Source organism: Pleuronectes platessa, chromosome 1, assembly GCF_947347685.1.
Source record: "Pleuronectes platessa chromosome 1, fPlePla1.1, whole genome shotgun sequence".
Lineage (NCBI taxonomy): Eukaryota > Metazoa > Chordata > Actinopteri > Pleuronectiformes > Pleuronectidae > Pleuronectes > Pleuronectes platessa.
In genome coordinates, this window is record NC_070626.1 from 20,561,716 (window position 1) to 20,581,855 (window position 20,140).

The 20,140-nt window shown below is 40.8% G+C and overlaps 1 protein-coding gene across 1 annotated transcript; it reads right to left on the reverse strand.

The window, feature by feature from the left end:
• Positions 1-803: 803 nt before the first annotated feature.
• On the reverse strand, positions 804-19,665 carry tub (TUB bipartite transcription factor). Its single transcript, XM_053422908.1, has 12 exons — positions 19,628-19,665; positions 12,596-12,647; positions 10,775-10,937; positions 9,604-9,745; positions 7,737-7,885; positions 6,367-6,488; positions 4,791-4,982; positions 4,468-4,580; positions 2,566-2,680; positions 1,812-1,910; positions 1,532-1,703; positions 804-1,129 (listed from the first exon to the last, which is right to left on the reverse strand). Exons 1-12 carry the CDS (start codon positions 19,663-19,665, stop codon positions 996-998), a joined length of 1,491 nt encoding a protein of 496 aa, XP_053278883.1. The 3' UTR covers positions 804-995.
• Positions 19,666-20,140: the final 475 nt, after the last annotated feature.

Consider the following 20,140-nt stretch of genomic DNA (forward strand, 5'->3'; position numbering starts at 1 on the left):
AGTCTGAATGGATTTTTCGCAATAGGAGTCTTGATTTAAACTAGCTACAGAGAAACATCTTTGCATGTTTCGGAGAAGAAAGCATCGCAGAGACCAGATCGAGGTCAGCTGAGTTCACGGCTGCAGGGTAACACTGGAATTAGTCTTCAAAGGCACAATAATGTATGTACAGTTAAATCTCATTCACAATAGACCTCAAAATAAAGTGCACCGTCGTCCTATACAATCACATACATGACACTGGCACAAAGTGTGACCTCTGCGCTGTTCATGTCCAAAGTCGCTAATTGTTATGTGAGGATACAAGAGATATCACTTTGTGTGACGCTAATTTATGTGCTTGCAGCTCCGTGGAGCCAATACTGCAGATGCAAATGACGACACAACTTAAAATGAACATGTAATAAATACATAAATAACAAAATAAATATCGTGACATGCAGGTTCTTCTTGCAATTGAGTAACTATGTGATCAGTATTCATGCTTGAGGAAGTTTTTGTTTTTTTTCCCGTGTGGCAAACAACATAAAAACCAGTCAACTTTTAAAACGTACACATGTGCAGCTGTTAGTGATAATTTACAGATGACAAAATGTTAGGTTTCTCTCACTACTACATGAAGAACAGTGTTTTGTTTTTTTAATAATGCCGTTACAGTACAAAATGACTATAGTTATCAAAACAACTGGATTTGATTTTGCAAGTGGAATTCTCTTTGTGCTTGCCTTCTTCCACTGGCCGAGACAATTCTGTCTCCCCCCCTTACCAACCCCCCAACCCCCAAACCAACACACACACATACACACACCCACACACACAAACACACAGACACACACGCAACTTGAGTCCCGTGGAGCATTTTGGGAAATGCAGGACTTCCAACCTACTGGGGTGGTCTGAAGATCTCAGGGATCCGCTCCCAGCCCAGGGAGACATTAACAGCCCTTGTTGAGAGCACAGATGGAGCAGTTCTCCTCCGGACGTCGGGCGGGGATCTATTCACAGGCTAACTTGCTGTCGAAGCTGGAGAGGGCGATGGCAAAGGCTTGCAGGGCACACATGGGGTAGTTATAGTCCATGGTGAAGACGTCTTCTGCCACGCGGCCAAACTGCATCACAATGTAGTCGGCTGCAGAGGAGAACAAGGACACAAATGTCCTTAAGCCTCTTTAAAACAATGTTGCCCCCCCTTCATCATTAAGAACAAAAGTATTCAATATTAAAAGAAGACAGGCGTAATCATGAAACAATCATATAGGAATTAAAACAGGGAAGATATGAAGTAGTGAAATAAAAGTTTATAATTAGCAAATTTTCATCTAAATTACATTTTGATTGTATTTATTCATAACCACACATTCATCTTTTTCATTCATGCAACAGTATCACATCTCAGCATTTATCATCTTTTGTCTAAAAAATGTTTACTTTTTAGTTTCGACCTCCCCTCTGATCTACAGTAATGAGTGTATGAACCTGTGTACTGGATTGCACATTAAATCAATGAATATACTGTAGGTCTGGAACTCACGGTCATTGTCATGAATGATTTGGAAATTCTTGACGGAGGCCTGGGTGACTCTGCCATGGAAGTTGAGCACGTAGGATTGTGTGTCGTCGTTCCACACCGGCGTCTTGTTGTGGAGTTCAATCACGCTCTCTGTGTTCTTGTTCTGCCACCTGGCCAGCAGGGACTCATGGTCCTGTGAAGACGACAGAGGGAACAACTTGAGACGCGGACGTCAAACATATCCGATCAATTACTAACGTGTTAGAAGAGGTTGAGTTGGTGGGAATTAGGAAACACGTACATTTCGTGGGCGAATAGAAACTCTCTCATGGTCCATGTTCATTCCAGGAATGATGACGCTCATTTTGCGAGGTCCTTTGAATCCTAAGACATTGGTTTCCTAGATCGAGGAAATCATAAACTGTGAGAGTGTTCGACAAATGTGAAAACGTACTCTATATATTATTATTATATTAAATATAATTTGTGTCACATCTGAAAACACATCACATGAAATTAATGACACACATTTCCATTGATTATTGGTGAGACCTTATTCAACAGTTCACTTAGCAAAAATACAAACATACACTACAAGCTGTAGTCTGACAACTTTCTCCTTCTCTTTATAGCTATAGATCTCTGACTTCATACTTTTGAATTCAAAGAGGAAGAAGAGAAAAAGAAACCAAAGGATTGCCTCGTTGTTAAGAAGCAGTCTGCATCCATATCCAAATTCATCTCATCTTTATAGTTAAGACTACATGTATTAAATGTTTGAGTTATGGTCAAATCCTGTTTCGTAAGGTAGTTTTGGGCTCAGTAAATCAAAAGTAATTGGGTTAATCTAGTGAATGATACAGCAACATTTGATATATTTGTTGTAATAGTTTAAAAATGTTGGATTATAGTTCATTATTTCTGTGATAGGTGGATTAATGTAATATCACGTATCATATAATATACAGAATTTTCTCAGATAACTTGTGTCTTCAGCACAATCTGTCCAACTTGATGAGGTTCTCACGGATTGAGAAGTTCTTTAACCAACTCACATAGCAAATGGCTGCGAGTTCTTGACGCATATTACTCGCTTCCAGACTGGTGGTGCTCTTCATCGGGTTCAGACCGCTGTCGTATACGGTAAACTTGGTTCCCATGAGGTTAGACCTGCAGAGAAAACATAACACTTAAAATGTGTGTGTGTGTATGGTGAGGTGAAAGACCCATGAACACAAAGAGCATTATAATGTTACAGGTAGAAGTATTAACTGCGACGTTACAACTACAAATAAATAGTCGTAAATAGAGTCGTTTTCCAAAGATGCAGCTTAAAGCGTACATTATGTAACTTTGGCCACAAGGGGTCTCTCAGTCAAAACAATAACAAAAGACCTAGTTTGATGACATGAAGCAGCGTAGGATCATGGGAATTCACCACCATTATCAAAGAAAATCTCCCTGACACGATGAGGCCATTTTTGAACGTTTTATTCACGTTACACAGAATAAGCCTGATCCGCTAAGAGACCTACACAAACAATGGAGGGAAAAAACAGCCGACTGGTGAACTGGTTTCATGATGAGTCAGAGGAAACTACGGCTAAAATCAATGCATTTAAAACATTCTGTTACCTTGAATAATATTCAGGATTTCTCTGGGTTTAGAACATTCTCAGATTTTTTTTGGGAGAAAGTAAGTATGAGCGTCAACAAATCATACGAAATAGGTCTATTTGTTTTCAGAAATTTGAATGAAGAATTGTCACTTGTCATTACCTCCAGACAGTTGACTGAATAGCTCTTTTTAGGCCGTAGCTGTATTAGACCAGGACCCTCAAGAAGTTGAGAATCACTGGGGGAAAGGTCAGTGCTGATTAAAATTTAGATCTCCATCATTCAGGAGGGATTCTGATTGCAAAGGTTCGAGCAGCGCATCGACCGACTGTCAGGCGGCTCTGAAGATTAAAGGCTGCACACAGCCATATTTGATTAAACTCTGAGGAGTTTCCATGGAGCCACTAACACAGCCCTGAGGTTGTTTCCAAGGATTATGTGGCCACTCACTTCCTGCCAATCCGAAACATTAATGTACAGCTAATATATATTTATGAGGGAGATATAAAAGTACAAGGTCCAACAATCATGAAAATAAAACATTTTCATTCCTGAAAAAAGGAGTGCTAGACGTTGCGCTCCTCTACTAAATCGTTTCTTATGTGAATTTTGATATAATGCTGTGCAAGTTCTGCTTGTTGACTGTTTATAAATTAGCAGTTAGATTCTGATTTGTTCTCGACTCATTCCTCTGCAGCTGCAGTCACAGTTTTGTGAACGTTACTGGAAGGTGTTGATGACGCAATTTGTCACAGGGTTCATAAGAGTTTATAAATGAGGGAATTGGTCTAGATTTACAATGTTTTCTAGTTATTTACAAATGAAAATGTATTGAAATCATATTAAATATCCATTAGATTTTAATAATAACACATCAATACAAGACATTTCTATAGTTAAATAAGAAACAGTGTTGCAAGATTGGAAAATTCGAAGCATTGTACCGGTAACTTAAATTATATTTGTTGTATTTTAGGGGAAAATCTAGTACACGGATCCCAGCTAAGAAAACAATGACAGTTTATAAACAACAAATGGATTGTTTGTAAATAAACAAAACATTCGTAAAAACCATTTAGACAAACATGTATTCTGCCACATGATAAAAAAAAAAACATGGTTCCAGCTTCACATCTGAATCGCTGCCCAGTGTGCCAACTACGATTGGATGAATAGTTGTCGCGTTAACATTTTTTATGTTTGGACGGATATTGTGGCTTTACTGATCGTACAGAGCGCGAAATGTTTCTAAAAATACAATAATTATTGTAGATCTGGTGACGCAGTTTCTCAGTGCGCACACTTCCTAGTGCGATGTGCCGAGGCCTCAGAGGACTTACCTCAGTTTACCAATGAAGCTCTCTCCACCTCTTGACAGATCGGTGGGGTCGATGGAGATGAGGTAATTAGACGTCTTACTCTTTTTCCTCTTCCGGCCAGCTAAAAGAAACACCTGTGACGAGCCGAGCCAGGAATCAATCAATCAAATGTTATTCGTATAGCCCATAATCACAAATCCTAATTTTGCTCATAGGGTTCAACAAACTGTGAAATCCTCTGTTCTTAACCCTCGAAAACAGAGAGGAAAAACAACCAAAAACAACAGTTTAGCTAAATTAGGCTGTTTAAAGTAGTGATGTTTCTGCTCAGTGACCCATCTCACCTTCTTGCCGTCCTCCCTCTCCAGATGCAGGTAGTAGGTGGGATACATGCCTCTGTCCATGCCCTTCTTGTCTCTGGTGATTCTGCACTTCACTCGGACCCCCTGGGGTGCAGGTCGCAGAGAAAACTCCTCAAGGTCGTCGACATCGATTGGAGGCTCGCTGACGGGAGGAGTAGGTGCTGAGGCCACCTCCTGCAGGAGAGAATATACCACACAGCTCAAGCCCCCTCGTGGCGAGTGATGCATCAGAGTTGACTTTCATTAGAGCAGAGTAATGAGTCTGAGGATCAGATCGTCCACCGGGACAGAGAGAATTAGCGCAGATTGTCTAAAATAAGGACCAGAGATGGAGCTGACGGGAGCGGAATGAGGAGCAAAGAAAAATGATTGTTATCTGTAGTGTTTCATCCGACATTTTGTGCTGGCGCGAGCTGCAGAGAGGATGGGTTTTTAGAGAAATCTACACGGGTGTCGAGTGGTCAAAATAATCACAACTCTAGATCTGCACATCCTGTCTGTAACTTCAAACATTAGACAAAGCAAAAAAATAGATCACTGACAGTGTGGAAGAAAACCTGAAAATTCAGCTGCAGCCAATCCCAGCTGAATTAGGCTGAGAAGTAGGGTACACCCTGGACAGGTCACCATTGTATCACAGGGCCAACATACACAGACAATCAACCATTCACACCTCCAGTCAATTTAGAGTCTCCAATCTGCACATGTTTAGACTGTGAGAGGAAGCAATGGAAAACCCCACAGACAGAGAACAGGCAAACTCCTCACAGAAAGACCCGGGCCCAACCAGGATTCTTCCAACCAGAGATTAAATGTTCATAGAGTAGATTTGATAGATCAATAAAAATGCATCAGTACCTAACACCCTATCTCGCAATGTTTAAGAAAGTTAAAAAAAAAATCCCAGATCCAAATTTGAATTAGCTTCTTTCCTGATTCAAACAGTATCATTACAACAAGCTTTGTGGTTACCCCTCCCAGTCTCTTTGCATAATCCAGCTAATTAATAGACAGACAAACAAATGCCGATAAAAACTCCTTGTCAGACTTCAAAATGTATCAATACTGACTGTGTCAAAATACAGCATACAATACTAAACTCAGTACTATTTTCCAATGTAATTCCTATTGCCCAATCAGCCTTATGCCTGGAGAACATGCAGAGTGTTTCTGCAAAACTCTTTGCTTCCTGTTTGAATCCTCAAACCAAATGACCTTTTTCTTCCTTTTCAAGCTGTGAGAGGTAAAAACAGTGTCTGTATGAGATTAGTGCTCCACCACCTGCACACTGTACCACCCACACTATAACACACCAAGCCAAACTACTTTTAGTCATCTGCGTGGTTAATAAATGACAGGCCAGGAAGAGCAAAAGCCCCAACATACTTCCAGAATAGTCTGTAGATAAAGAACTGCGTGTTATTTGCATGATAATGTTTTTTTACCGTGGAGGGTCCAGCTGAGTGACAAAGTGGAACCTCCCTTTTCTCACTTGTTATTCAGATACAAAGTAACAGGATAAAAACATGTCACGCAAAAAATAGAGGTGAAGTTTCACCTTGCACGACTTCCTGCTCGTGGCAGAGCCTGGTCTGGTGTTGCTGTTGAGCTGCGAGGAGCTGGAGCTGATTTCATCTTCATCGTCCTCCTCTTCATCGAAATTCATACTGCTGGATATGCCTTCACAGAGAAAGGGAGAAAGGATTTTTCATTGCTGCAACTGGTTACATCACATGTGGCAACAAATAAATGCAGCTTTTAACATGAACTCATTCCCACTTCATCCCTATTGATTTTTTCTAGAAAAAAAACATTTTCACACTTTGAGGTTTGAATCAAATAACTTATGTCTCATGTTTGTGTGTGGAACTGGTTCCCATGTTTCCCATTAAACAATAAGTAAAACCAGGTTTCTTAACTCACTGAGACCCCCGGAGATTCTTTCTTTCTTAGTACTTTTTTCTGTGGTGTCACAGAAAACTTGTACTATTCGTTACTTGTTAGCATTTGCATGAAGACATAACGTATCTGACTTCCCATGGAACCTGACATCTGGGTGAATGTCGGTGATAAGAAAAATCTGGTATAAGTGGCAGCAGTTTCCCCAGTGGTGAGTGAGTCGTGGCTGTGAATAGGTTGTGTGAAGCACTGAGGGTACACAATGTCCTCAAAGGTTTTAACAATGAGACAAAATTATCTAATTATAATACTTGATGCATACTGGTTGTATAAAATACAGTTACACAACACTAGTCATTGAATCCACTAAAAATATGATTTATAAGTGTCCATGTAAATCTAAATTTACTACTATTGCTAGAATAAACTTTAGAGTCTATTATGTTATGTTTACTCTAGAATTACCGCCCTGTAGTTCTATGCCTGAAGAAATGTCCTTGAGGCTATTTGAGATATCCTGTTCAAAAGGCCTGTGACTAGCCAAAGCCAATCAGTTGATACATGACTCTAACTGAACATTTTTAACCTATATTAAATTATTATCTTGCGTTAGACAATATGATAAGATAACACAATCCTTTAGTTTAAGTAAAGGTTTGTACCACATTCGGGAAGATTCTGTCAGGCTGTTTGTTAGATATCGTGTGATGGGACGAACCAATAACACAAGAACATATCGCCTCTGTCCACTGGCTGAGGAAGTGGAGGCATAAAACTGAATGTAGTAGTAATATTGTGTTTACAGCGACGCTAATACTCCTTAAGTGATACAAATTCTGTCTCCAGACAAATATTTCGGCATCATTCAGACACTTGGTTTTAAATGGTATTTCTATTTGTAGTTTCAAGTTCTAACACGAGACACCATCCTGCCAACACAACCTCCACAGTAGAACAGAGTGTCGTGGGTTTGAATACAGAATCATGGCCGTGCCGCGCCGGCGACTCACTGACAGACAGCGTCGGTACCTTTCTTGAGCATCGTGACGCGCAGGTCCTGTTTACTCTGCGACTGAGTGCAGCTCATGACGGGCTCTCCATCAGTGTCCTCCGCAGCGGAGTGGCCCACTGTCAGGATCTGGACCTGAGCGTCGTCCATCTGGGACGCCAGGCCATCGCTCGCTGCAGAGCCACAAGAACACACTCTGTCAGAATAGAATCTGCACAACCGTCCAACGATCAGTATCTTCACCTTATCATGCACTCAGTTCCTCAAAATAATTCCCAGCTAGGTCAAACCAAATCAAGATAGAACAACAAATCAAATAGATAGTGCTCATGTTCTATACTCTGATATTGTAATTCAAGTTCTTGTTTTTTCTGTCTTTTACCATTTAATTAGCCTCTAATGTATAAAGAGGATAGAACATGATGTCCCTGCTGCTCCAGACATAAATTATATCTGTGCAAAAACAGAATAAACATGGTGGAGGAGAGAAATACTGCAAACTGACATTCTACAGCCTTTGGAAGCTGGAAGAGTCCAGTCGATCTTTTTCATTCAGATTTGGGTTGTTATTTTCTAATCTCGAATTAATAGAGTTGCATCAGTCTTGTGTCGGATATCTAATTTCTGACGGAGCAGCTTGAATTATTCCTTGAGTAAAACTCATCTATTCTGTAGTTGTAATGCAGTTAGAGGTTTTTTTGTGTGACTGTAGCTTAGTAAAATCAATCTCCTGAAACAGTGTTTTCTTGCTTAAGAGAATCAGAGAGTGAAAGAGTCAGGCAGGCAGACGGGTCCATCAGCAGTGAGTTTGATGCAATTGGCCTGATTAATCTTTTACGCCAGAGGAATCCCATTTACTTTTTTTATTTTATTCTGGCACAAATGAATTACAAAGGGGAGCGTGCACTCTAATGTGATCAAATGACAGTCTGTAAAGAACCCTTTCAATTAGGATGAGGAGATTTTTCAACATTTTCTCAGTAAGAGAAAATTCATGGATCTTGATGAAAAAATTGCATATTTAGAGGTCTGATATTAATGAATGTGTGCATTTTGGTGCAGATCCAAATAAAAATCTGGATCTTGTGAATATGAATGTGGTTTCATTGGGGGAATGTTGGTCTCAGGTGGAGGTTGGTACTCTTTTGAGGCTAGTTTTCATCTAGATCCATGAATTACTCCCTATAAAATAGTTGAAAGTGTAAATAAAAAATTCATGTTGAAATGTAACAAATCATATCTTTGTAAATATAGTTGAAAGTTTTTTTCCTCTTCCATCTACCGACTGATTTATATGTGCACTTGTGGTGCGTCAGCAGGCCGGCAGCACTCAGACTGTCGTTCATCATTACAGACAGTTGAGCTCTGACAGGCGGGACACCCCAGCGGTGGCTAAGAGGCCAGTCTCAGCAGCTGGGTTTGTTTGGCAGATGTGACTTGAATAGATGTGTTATCTACAGACTTCAACAAGGGCTTGAACAGACGGTCGCAGCAGCTGGATTATAGAGAGATCTGGCCTCTTGTCTTTCACACTGTGGACGCCTCCAATGACTTAGTCGGCTTATCTGTGGTTTAACATGAAGGCATTAAAAACCCAGGAACAATATGCTTGAAAACTTCTCAATATCCTAATATTGCAGGCAATAAATACTAAATGCTTTTTGTGTGTTTCTGCAATAAATATTGAATCAATAGATTCAATATTCAAAGTTATAGTTCAAACATCTTCCCTCCTTTGAGTTTTCATTATCTTTTACCTTTTCTGACCTCCTCCTCTCTAATTCAACCTGTCAGTCTCCTCTTCTAGCAGCGCGCCTGTCCGTTCATGTCAGCTCCATCTATTCCCTCACTTTGTCTGACAAGCCGCTTGTCTTAATACCCACGGACTGACCTTTGTGCTTTCCCTTTCTCTCCTTCTTGTCGCTGCCCGTCTGCGGAGTGGAGCTGGCCGATGCCTTGCCTTTTTTGGCCGAGCGAGGCGGCTGCGGGTCTGCCATCACCTTCACCTCCTCCTGTTCAGCCTCTTGCACTGAACACAGGGAAGGAGACGACCAGCAGCGCACACACAGGACGGACACAAAGAGGGAAGAAATGTGGAAAACAAGGTTGAGATCAAACAAATTTACACTAACATAGAACATTTTTAATAACACTGTGCATGGGTGTAACATATGGCAGTAACATGTCAACATCAATGTTCGCTCACTAAAAAAACTAAGAAACCATTTCCTGTAGTTCTAAAATGTGAGCTTTTTCTTTTTTTATCAAACATTAATACATTTTATCTTCTCTGCGTCTGGAATGTGACAGTTCAGGGCCTGGAGAACAGGAAGTGTCCTTCATAGATGAGGATTTCATCTGTGTTTTCTCTGTGAGCAGATAAGACGACCTCATCAATCCCAGTCATAACAACATAACCCTAACTGCAATAGATTGCACAACAGGGGCGGATCCCGGGACAGCTGGATTCTGATTGGCCCCTGAAGTGCTCCTGTCCTGTCTTTTTATTTTATAAACAGCAAAAAAAACCTAGTCACTTAGTACCTAACTGCTTACAAATTTTTATTTCCGTGGCTTTTTTGGACTACATAATGTGTAGGTACAATTTTCTATATATATTCAATGATGTGTGGCTTTGAATCAAAGCTGCAGAACTAGCAGTAAACAAGGACTGACCTAAATGTGCACCTTACTGAATTGGGAATTGGGCATGGATGTTGGACATATAATTGGCCTCTCTGTGTATATTGTGGCCTCGATTTAGAAAACTCCTAGATCTGCCGCTGGTACAGAATATTTTAATGTTTCTGCATGGGCTTAATTATAAAAGTAATGTTTTTTTTAATTACACATTGTTTGGTAACTGTTGTTCTTGTAGTTTAGAATGAAGTGGGAAAAGAAACAAAAACTGCATCAGATTAAAATCTCTTATCTCTTCGGGCACAGAACAAACATCTCCTCCAAACAGGCTGATCAAACAAGCAGCTATTTGTTCAATCCATAAAACCCTCAGTCTGAGCTTTCTGTGATTCCACGGAGCAGCACAGGGGTTTCTCACCATGGTAGATGGTGCTGCTGTTGCTGCTGAGGTAGGACTCCACCAGCGGAGCCTGCTCCTCGCTCTGTTTGGTGCGGCGAGCGCGAGACCTCCCGTCCACGTTGGACTGGACCATCAGAGGCTCCTGCCTCTTCTTCTTCTGCTTCTGTTCCAGGAGCGCTCGCTGTCGGAGACAAACAGACACATGATGATGACACAGTGCCAAAGAGGTTACATCCTCTTGTTATTGTCATAACCCGTTTGTGCAATTTTGTGCAGCTTGATTTGATTTAGGGGGATGTTGGGGACTTGGTGCTGGAATGTGCTCCACAAAGTGCCATAAGGAATGAAAACATGATTACCTCACTTCATGATGATGTAATAATGTAGACGCTAATTGTTTAAGATCACCTCAATTATGTTTAATAAAATATGTAACAGCCGTGAGAGGCTTCTTGTGAAAGATGTAACTCTTCGAACATGACGCGTAATACAAAACACTCGTCTTGTGATAATCTCTTATGAGGCTTTACATATTTCTTCACAGGGCAGTCGCTCGCCGAGTTTGGGTTTTAAAAGCAGCGGCAATAACACAGTCCCAGACGACGCTGTTAAGCCAATCTGAAGACGTTGGGGGACGTGCTGTCCAAGCCACTTTGTCCCGAGGCCGGATATAGCTATTCATTTGGAGTAACTGTCTAACTGTGCATGTCTTCAAACCAGAGCTCATCAAATATTGAAGGTTTCTATTAGTGGAGAAGTCAGGCTGCAGAGTATGTTCTCCAGAGCGCCCATCTTTGCCAGGAGGGTGAAGGCCAGTGGCTGCTAACGAAACACAGTGGAGGTGCATTTACACAGTGCATGGATTTATTCTACATCTCTGTGCTGCAGCCGAGTTTTTCTTTCCTTTTTTCGAATTACTTACAAACGAGTAAGAACCAATAAAAGATGTTCTGTGTTTGCATCGCAGTGTAATTTAAACTCTGTGTGAGTCTTCAATCGAGACAGAAGAGTAGAATTAAGGGGCAATAACATTAGCATGCCTCGAGTCATTAATCCAAACGTTCATCGACTTGATAGTAATTAATAAGGCAATCCATCAATTATAGCTTGTTTTATAGAGTTTACATGCCTAAAGATATTGCTTTCCGTAGCAGCCATAGGTCAAGTGAGTAACTAGGTTATAAAAAGTATTCCTCATCCATTAAAGTATGGATGACAGATTAGTTGTATGTGACGGATGACTTGGAGAGTCACATTATTGACTAATTAGGAAAAGGCTGCAGGAGCATTTGATCAAGTATGTTGACTTCAATACTCCATTCACATGATTCATCTACACCACGAAGCAGACCTTTCACTGCGCTGAGAGAACCACTGGAAAGGTTCAACCTGCAGACTGTGTTCACACATATTTATTTAGGTCATTTTACATTTTTTAATTTACTTTATCCATCATTAATTATTTGCTATGAGGCGTAACATTTTTATAATACAACCAACAATTTCCAGGTACCAGTTCCATCTGATAATTAAAAGCAAATACAGTGAGGAAAAAAACATGACCACAGGATGCAAAGGAAGGAAAGCACTGTTCATTATCTAAAATATTATCTTAAAAACTGTGTGTTCATACTGATTTGCTGTACATTGTTGTGCATGTAATGCACGGATTTAATGAGCTTGAGTCTTTACGCAGAAAGATAACAGCTTCCTGGCTCTACATTTGTGGACCCACGATGAAGCAAGCGAATGTTGACGTCATAACAAAACGGACAATTTATAATAATTGATTTTGTCTGTTATCCTTGATGCATGAGGAACAGAAAAAGAAAGAAGTACCTGTCTGTCCAGTTTCTGCTGCCGGAGGTTGGTGCCCTCATCGTCTAAAGTGCTGCAAAGAAAAGAGCAAAGAAAGTTCTCCTCAGATGTTTATGAGGATTAGAATATAATAATACGATTTTCCAAAATCTCTTAGTTAATTCAGCTCCTAGACTCTGACACTGTAACAGAAAACTAAACACTATTTTAAAGTCATTACCATTAAATATATGGTGATGAAGATTGTTGTGCACATTTGTTTCAAGACTTCACGTTTTGACTTCAAACCAAAAAATATAGAGAAAATATATGAAAAATACAAAAAGCAATAAAATTGTTAAACGTCAAAAATATTTGAGGATTAAATAACTCAAATCGATATTTTATAATTCAATGAGAACAATTACTATACTTTTTCCATATAGTATCATTATCATTGTTAACTATAACTACAGTATGATGAAATGTATTGGCAAAGATACTCTTGTTTGTTATTTTGAGGTAAATTCCAAAACGGATTTATGTGACGTGTGTGTTTATCTGCTGCATATCTTATACTTATAGTTGTGTACAGATGTAATTATATGACGGCCAGTCTAATGTGAACATGTGAACTCTGATAGATATAACTTTCCTTCTATAATAAGAACCAGGCGGACTCTTACAAAGCTGCCACTTAACTAATCAGAGACCTTACTTGAGCATAATGTACAACTGATGTTATCGGGTCCATGGGGAAAAAAAACATTAGAGACAGAGGAGGAGCAGTATGAGGGAATCTTGGTTTCAATTGGTGAGTTCAAAAAGTTCTAACTTTGTCTCCCTCTCTGCACACAGACAAACTCGTCCTCACACTGAGACGCCTCTGTATGTCCTCTATCCCCCAGGATACATCTCAGTTTTCCCAGCAGTAGATTATGGGTTATGAAATGCTTGACAGTCCATTGGAAGTTCATCTGCATTCGCTTTTAAAAAAAGTGTCGCAGCTCAGACCTCGCAAAGTCGACATCATATAAGCCAAGAGTGACTGGAAGTGTGTGTGCAAGGATAAAGTTAAACAGCAGAGAACAAACCTGTCACAGTTATTATTTGAATTCATGGCTCACGCTTGAGAAGTCTTCAGTGAGTGTATGAGTGAACACATGGGCGGCAGCGTCTGGCGCAACAACTGCACAGGGACAGAGGCTGTGAGGACGCTGGGTGTCATATGCTGCACAGACTGTGCAGACACATTTAGGATTTGGGGCTGTATCAACAACAATTCACAAGTTGACTTGACATTCAGAGTATTAAGTGTTCAGCCATTGTTGCCAGAAAAGCAGCTGTTTGTTTTTGTGCTTCCTTTCTTCCTACGCTGAGAACAGCACCTGGATTTGGAAAAAGGACCAAACAGATCCACAGAAATGTCTCAAACTCAAACATGCATCTCTCTGCATTCCGTGTGCTCAATATGGTTTCAAGTTATGTTCTGTGACCCATTCTTAAAACTCTACTGGAGCATGTGCCACTGAGATGGGATTTGAAACTAGATCATGTGACTTCATTGGGAGATGCAGTGTTTATCCTGTGAGCTCTACAAGTGTGTTTTCCACCATATTAACATGTACATCACTATGTCACAAAAGGAAACAATGGAAGGATACGTTGCAGACAACTCTGTGTCCCAGCAGGATCATACACAATTCACTAAACAACACCATGCACACGGGATGTCAGGGTGCAGAGAAGATTCTCTGACGTTGCTTCGCTGAGAAAACGTTACTGGTTAATATCTCTCTTGACAAGAGCACGAGTAATGACTCGAACATCATTTGATTTGGTGGTGCACGTCCTGCACACAGACATGATGTCTGTGGCCCGAGCAGATGCCTAATGCTCAGTGTAGCACAAACAATGAATGTCGGAATGATTTCAGCTTGACCTCCGATTCCCTCTCCAACACGAGAATACCTCAAGTGACCGGTAAAGCAGAAATGTACAGAAATTAATACAAGAAATATGTCCAGTCCAGCATTTATAACATTTACGTAAGCAAATATTAACTTAAAGGGACATGTATTATAGTACTTACACAGGACCGGATAAACTCAAGCTATAGTATGAGCATGTAGTAATATTAGAACATATTATTCCATACAGGGATAATTATTTCCAATATAAAATTAGAAGGGCACTCAGAGAGCCCAAAAGTCCCCTTAAATTCTTCATTTCAAGCGGCATCAAATTTCACACACTCATTTCCCGACCCATGAATTATTCCCTGCAGAATCTGATAAAACGTCCAAAGCTATCCTCTGAAATAATGTCTCCCCCCAGTTCAGGATCCACACCAAACTTTTAAGTTTTCTTTCCTAAACTAGAAAGATCCTGTTCACCAAGTTTTGTAGTATACTATTTTTTGTGTGTAATCTTGCTACAAAAAAACAACCAATTGAGAATACAGGACGAGCAAGACGACATCAAAACAATCTGATTTATTTGTGACGTGAATTCGACAAACACAGTTAAATTCTGACAGACGCCGGTTTTCCTCAGTAATATTGTTAAGTGACGTCTCCGTGCCGGAAAGAGCACTTTCCACATTTTCCTTGTGCTTCTGTGCAATTCTGATATTTCCATGGTTGTAGAACAGAGTCAGGTTTTTCAGCCTGTTTACAACACCGCATAGATTTGATTCACTCTAAGCATCAGGTATTGAACCTCATAGGTCCCTGTGATGATCAAGCATTTTCTCTACATAAACATGCTTTTACTAGAGGTGGATAGATACACGACTCATTAACAACAGCACCAGCGTTTGTCTGGATGTTTCCTGCTTCAACTGGAGCTCAAAACCATCGTGTACACACCCGCTGATTGTTCTTTCAGCTCGTGTGGCCGGGCTTCTCAGAGACCCCTCAGAGACCGCAATGGTTTTCTAATTAGAGGCCAATGAGAGCTCTCCTCCAGATGAGAGGTTTGTGCTGATGTATGACGAACGAGAAAATGGGGTTGTTGTTTCTCTTGTGAGTGCAATTGATTTGTTTTGTAAGGATAATAATGTTCTGCTTTATGGGTTTTCTATGTGTTGTTAATGTACAGGTGTCATATTTTAAGTATGTTTCCCTCTGAGATGTGTGTGCGTGTATAAAGAGGGACGACGCGTCTCCACTTCCTCCTGCTATCCAGACATGAAGCCAAAATATCCCTGACGCGAACTCCGCCATCTTGCGAAATTTGGAGTCACACTTTATAAATGAATAAACAATTATAAACCTTTCATGAATAATAAACGCAGGTTGATTTCACAATTTGTCTAAAGATAATAGGGCTGACAGTTAAAATATAGTTTAAGCAAAATGCCTTTCCATTACGTTTTTGAATCACAGCGTTGCTTGTCTTTTTTTTTCAATCTGGCGGCTCATTTAACCGCAGGAAATGAACAGTGAGTCATAAATAAAGCGGGTTGTTTGTCAACAGTGACAGTGGACAGTCGGTTCTGCAGCTACAGCCTGTAAAAACCAGTCAATGAATATTAACCTGGTGTCTGACTGTCGTTTGATGACCTGGGCCCACACGCAATGAAACATATTTACCTCCCCCTCTCTGTCAGACATACAGACAAATAAAGCACTCAGTGTCTGCAATCAGAGCAACTGAGTGCGTGAATAGGCTTCACACAGGAAGATAATGACACAAACAGGGACCGATTCAGTGGAGGTCAAACAGCTCATTATTGAGGGGAGTGTCTGGTCACATTTGCGACTGCAACACACTGATGATCAGGTTTATAGAAAGCTGTCTTCAAGGTAAATAACCTTCGCCAAGATGGTTCTTTTTCACCCCTGTCCGTGAATTTCCACAAAACCAGAGGGAAGAATGGGAAGGAGAGAAGATACTACATTTTGGGACAGATGGAGGAATAATTCATGGATCTTGATGAAAAAAATAAATAATCTGGCATGTTTAGGAGACTGGTATCTGTGAGTGAGTGACATTTTGTTGGATTTAAGAAAGATTGCTGGACCTGGGTGGAGTTACGTGCTCTACTGAGTGCCAGTGGCACGCAGTGCAAATGAAAATGTGAGGTGGAAAAATATCACATCTGTCATGAAACAACAACAGTGCCAAAGTACTTAAATATGAAAGAGGAAGGCTTTGCTGGGTCAATACTGAAGCCATGATTCTGGTCATTAGATCTTCATCTCCGGACCTGAACAACCACAAAGATCATCAACGAGTGAGCCAGTGGCAGGTGGACACAACCTTCAGTGCCCTGGTAATGATAATAATCCTGGTTTGGTTGGATTCATGCATTAAGGCTGCTTTGTTAAGTTATGGAAAAGAGCGCGTTCGGGGCTAAATTAACTCGTTCTTTTTGTTAGAGGACCTTCGTTGTCATGGTTTCAATGCTTGCCACGTGGTTTAGCAGAAACTCTTTTCATTCTACACAGACAGCTTCTCTGTGAAAGGGCCAACTCTCTCGTCCACCTCAACCTCCTCCGACCATGAACTCTAACGCTCTTCACACTGCGTCATTTAATGCCGTCCTTTGCTTTATTAGATTATGACGCCCACAAGACGTCACCTAACAACAAAATAAAACAATGGTTTGTAATTGCTTACTGCACGTACGACCTATAGGGCCGTTTGTTTAATTAACAGTCAAGGTGGACGGCATTGGCCATTTTTCAGCCTGATAAGTCAGGACCGGTAACCAGCCGATCTGTGTCACTAAACTGATTGTGTGCGAGTACATTTAAACTTGATGACACAATAATCAATCTGCAGAGACGGAGAGCCCCCCCCCCCCCCCCCCCCCCACAGTTTTAGACGTACGCATGCACATGCGTTTCGACGACCATCGATTTAGACGTATCCAGTACCAAAAAACATGCAGAAGTGCAATTTCATTATTTATTTATTCATTAAATAAAAGTTTGAATTTTATTTGTGTATGCTGTCAATGATTGTTCTTAGAAAGAAAATTTCTATTTGGATTTGGTGCATCTGTTTTCTTATTCAATTGCATGCCCACATTATGTGTCTATGTCCAATCGTGTCCTGACCCGGACAAAGGTGAAAGATTTTTTAATTTTACGATATTTTTTCAAAATTTCTATTCCTAAGATTTTGAAATCTTTGTTTTGATTACATTTTAAGAATAAATTGAGTTGTGCTGCCTCATTGCAACTATACTATATACTACTTTACCCACAATGATGATGTGACATTCAGGAGTGATTTATATTTTATTATAAGAATGAATGGAACTAAAACAATTAAAATAATTAAATGTTAAATTGGCTACAGAAAATAATGTCCATCAACTCAGCGAGTCACAAGCAGATATGGCAGAGCTGGGTGGAGTCTGTCATCAACCACTGACACTGCTCTTCACACGTTTAAAATAGTTTCATATGCATCTCAGGTCTTTATTCGTGTGACAATCATTTGAGGATCTGAGGATTTTGCAGCAGTTCCTGTCAACGCTGGAAAAATAACAGACAACAAACACACACCCAAAAACATGATGAACTCTCACGAGCGTGCTGCACTTTGAGAGAAGTATGCTGATGAGCACAGACAGACACTGACTCTGTGTGTAAAGTTATTGGCACAATGTGATATTATAAGAACCATTTTAGAGATTATGGAAAATAAATGTTAGTCGACCTCATCCTTTTTTCTGAAAAAATGTTATTAAATTCTCGTTGCACTTTTCCCAAAAGTATTATTTTCACAATTAATTTGTCATTTACAACTCCTGTTCTGTCCTGGAAAAATACAGAACTCGAGACCATCAGCTACTGAAATAATAATACGACTAATGTGCTCCCCACAGAGAAGAACCACTGCACAACAGCTGCTAATTCCTTGTGGAACTCTGTGCTTGTGAGAAATGTTTTTCTTCATTTTGATCATCTCTGTGAATGCACGCTCTGTTTGTCCTTAATGAGAGAGGAGAGCTACACAGTGCAGCTGACTCTCCCGACTCCGCACAGAGGCCCATGCATTTTTCATGGCACCTTCTCAGGATGAGAAAAACTGCTCGTTGAGAAAGCGCCACTCTCTCTGCCACAGACTTCACACCAACATGGCATCGATGGACAAGGTCGGATACTAACAGTGATAAATGACCCGTTTGTGCTGCCCAGCATTATTTGTTCACCCCCCCGACTGCTCCGGTAAGGAATCACTGTGCTGTTCACTTTTAAAAGGTGACTCCTGCAGATCAGTGGTTTCCAGAAGTTTCAAATAAATTCCTGTACAGATCACTGAAACGTCTCGATGAAGACTGATTCAGAAATATGTTGGAATTGCAACTGTAACTTGTAGCAACCGCGAGCCAATGGCATCAAAGTAAGCGGGGAAACCATGGCGATGCCGTATTCAATCAGAGGTAAGAGCAGCAGGGTTAGAGGAAGGATGAGAGCTGATATAGGTTTGACTGCAAGAGGCTTTAAAACCGGCGATTTCTGTCTTTTACAAGAGGATGTTTCTCTCAGTTGACGATAATGGCAAAAGAACTTTCTCAGCCTGATCGAGAATAACGTCACATGGATGCAGACGTGCACATATCAAACACAGCTTCACCCTCGAAGGCAGGAACTTCCTCAGAGACTTTACCGAGAAGCAAATGAAACAATGCACTTATATGACATTTCAACCTTTAAATCTGATAACCCAGCACTACATGACGTTATAGACAGTTTTACAAATGAACAGTGTAATAGATATAAAGCGAAAATACAATTTTAAACCAGATTGCGAAATGTAGATGAAATCCTGTTATTTACTTTTGCATCATATACACTTTAGCTATCTTTATTATAATATATATGCACGAGAATACTTTGTCATAGTAAGATACTAGAGCGTTAAGTCAAATTCCACAATTCCACATTTTTGCTTTTAGTGTGCCAATTATCTCTGATCTCCTCGTCAGACGCACATTCAACTGAACACCCGCTCAGACAGACACACACACAAATACACACACACACACACACTGCTTCAAAAGATGAACACCGTGCCCTTTCCCAGTGTGTTCCCAGGAATGTGGTACAGTACCTGTAGGGAATCCAGTCGGAGGACAGCTTGGAGCTCATTCTGTATCAATCACTCACTGTTGCCTTAACTGGGAGGCTAATGGCCTGCAACGGCACCAGTGTGAGAAGCTACACGGGGGTCTGAGGACAGCGATCACAGCCAGAGAGCCCACATCGCCTGCTCATCCTCTGCACACAGCCCTAAATCCCCCCCACCCCCCCCCCAGCCTGCCCGTGCTTCTTCGTGTACGTCCTCTGTAGCTGTGGGGCCGGAGATGCCCAACAATCCAGACAGACCGACCGCACTCCTCCGTCATGCACGCCGAGCACATGAAACAGACGTTCTCCTCTCTTCCATGTGTGCGCTCCTCTCTCTCCTCTCCTCTTCTCCCATCCACCGCCTCTGCTCCGCGCTGGCTCTGTAGGGGCTCTATCTAAATCTCCCTCCGTTTCTTGCCCTTTAAATCCCCCCCTCCCCTCAGTCTCCTCCGTCCAAATCTCGCTCTCTACCTCTTAGTCCAATCTATCTCTCATT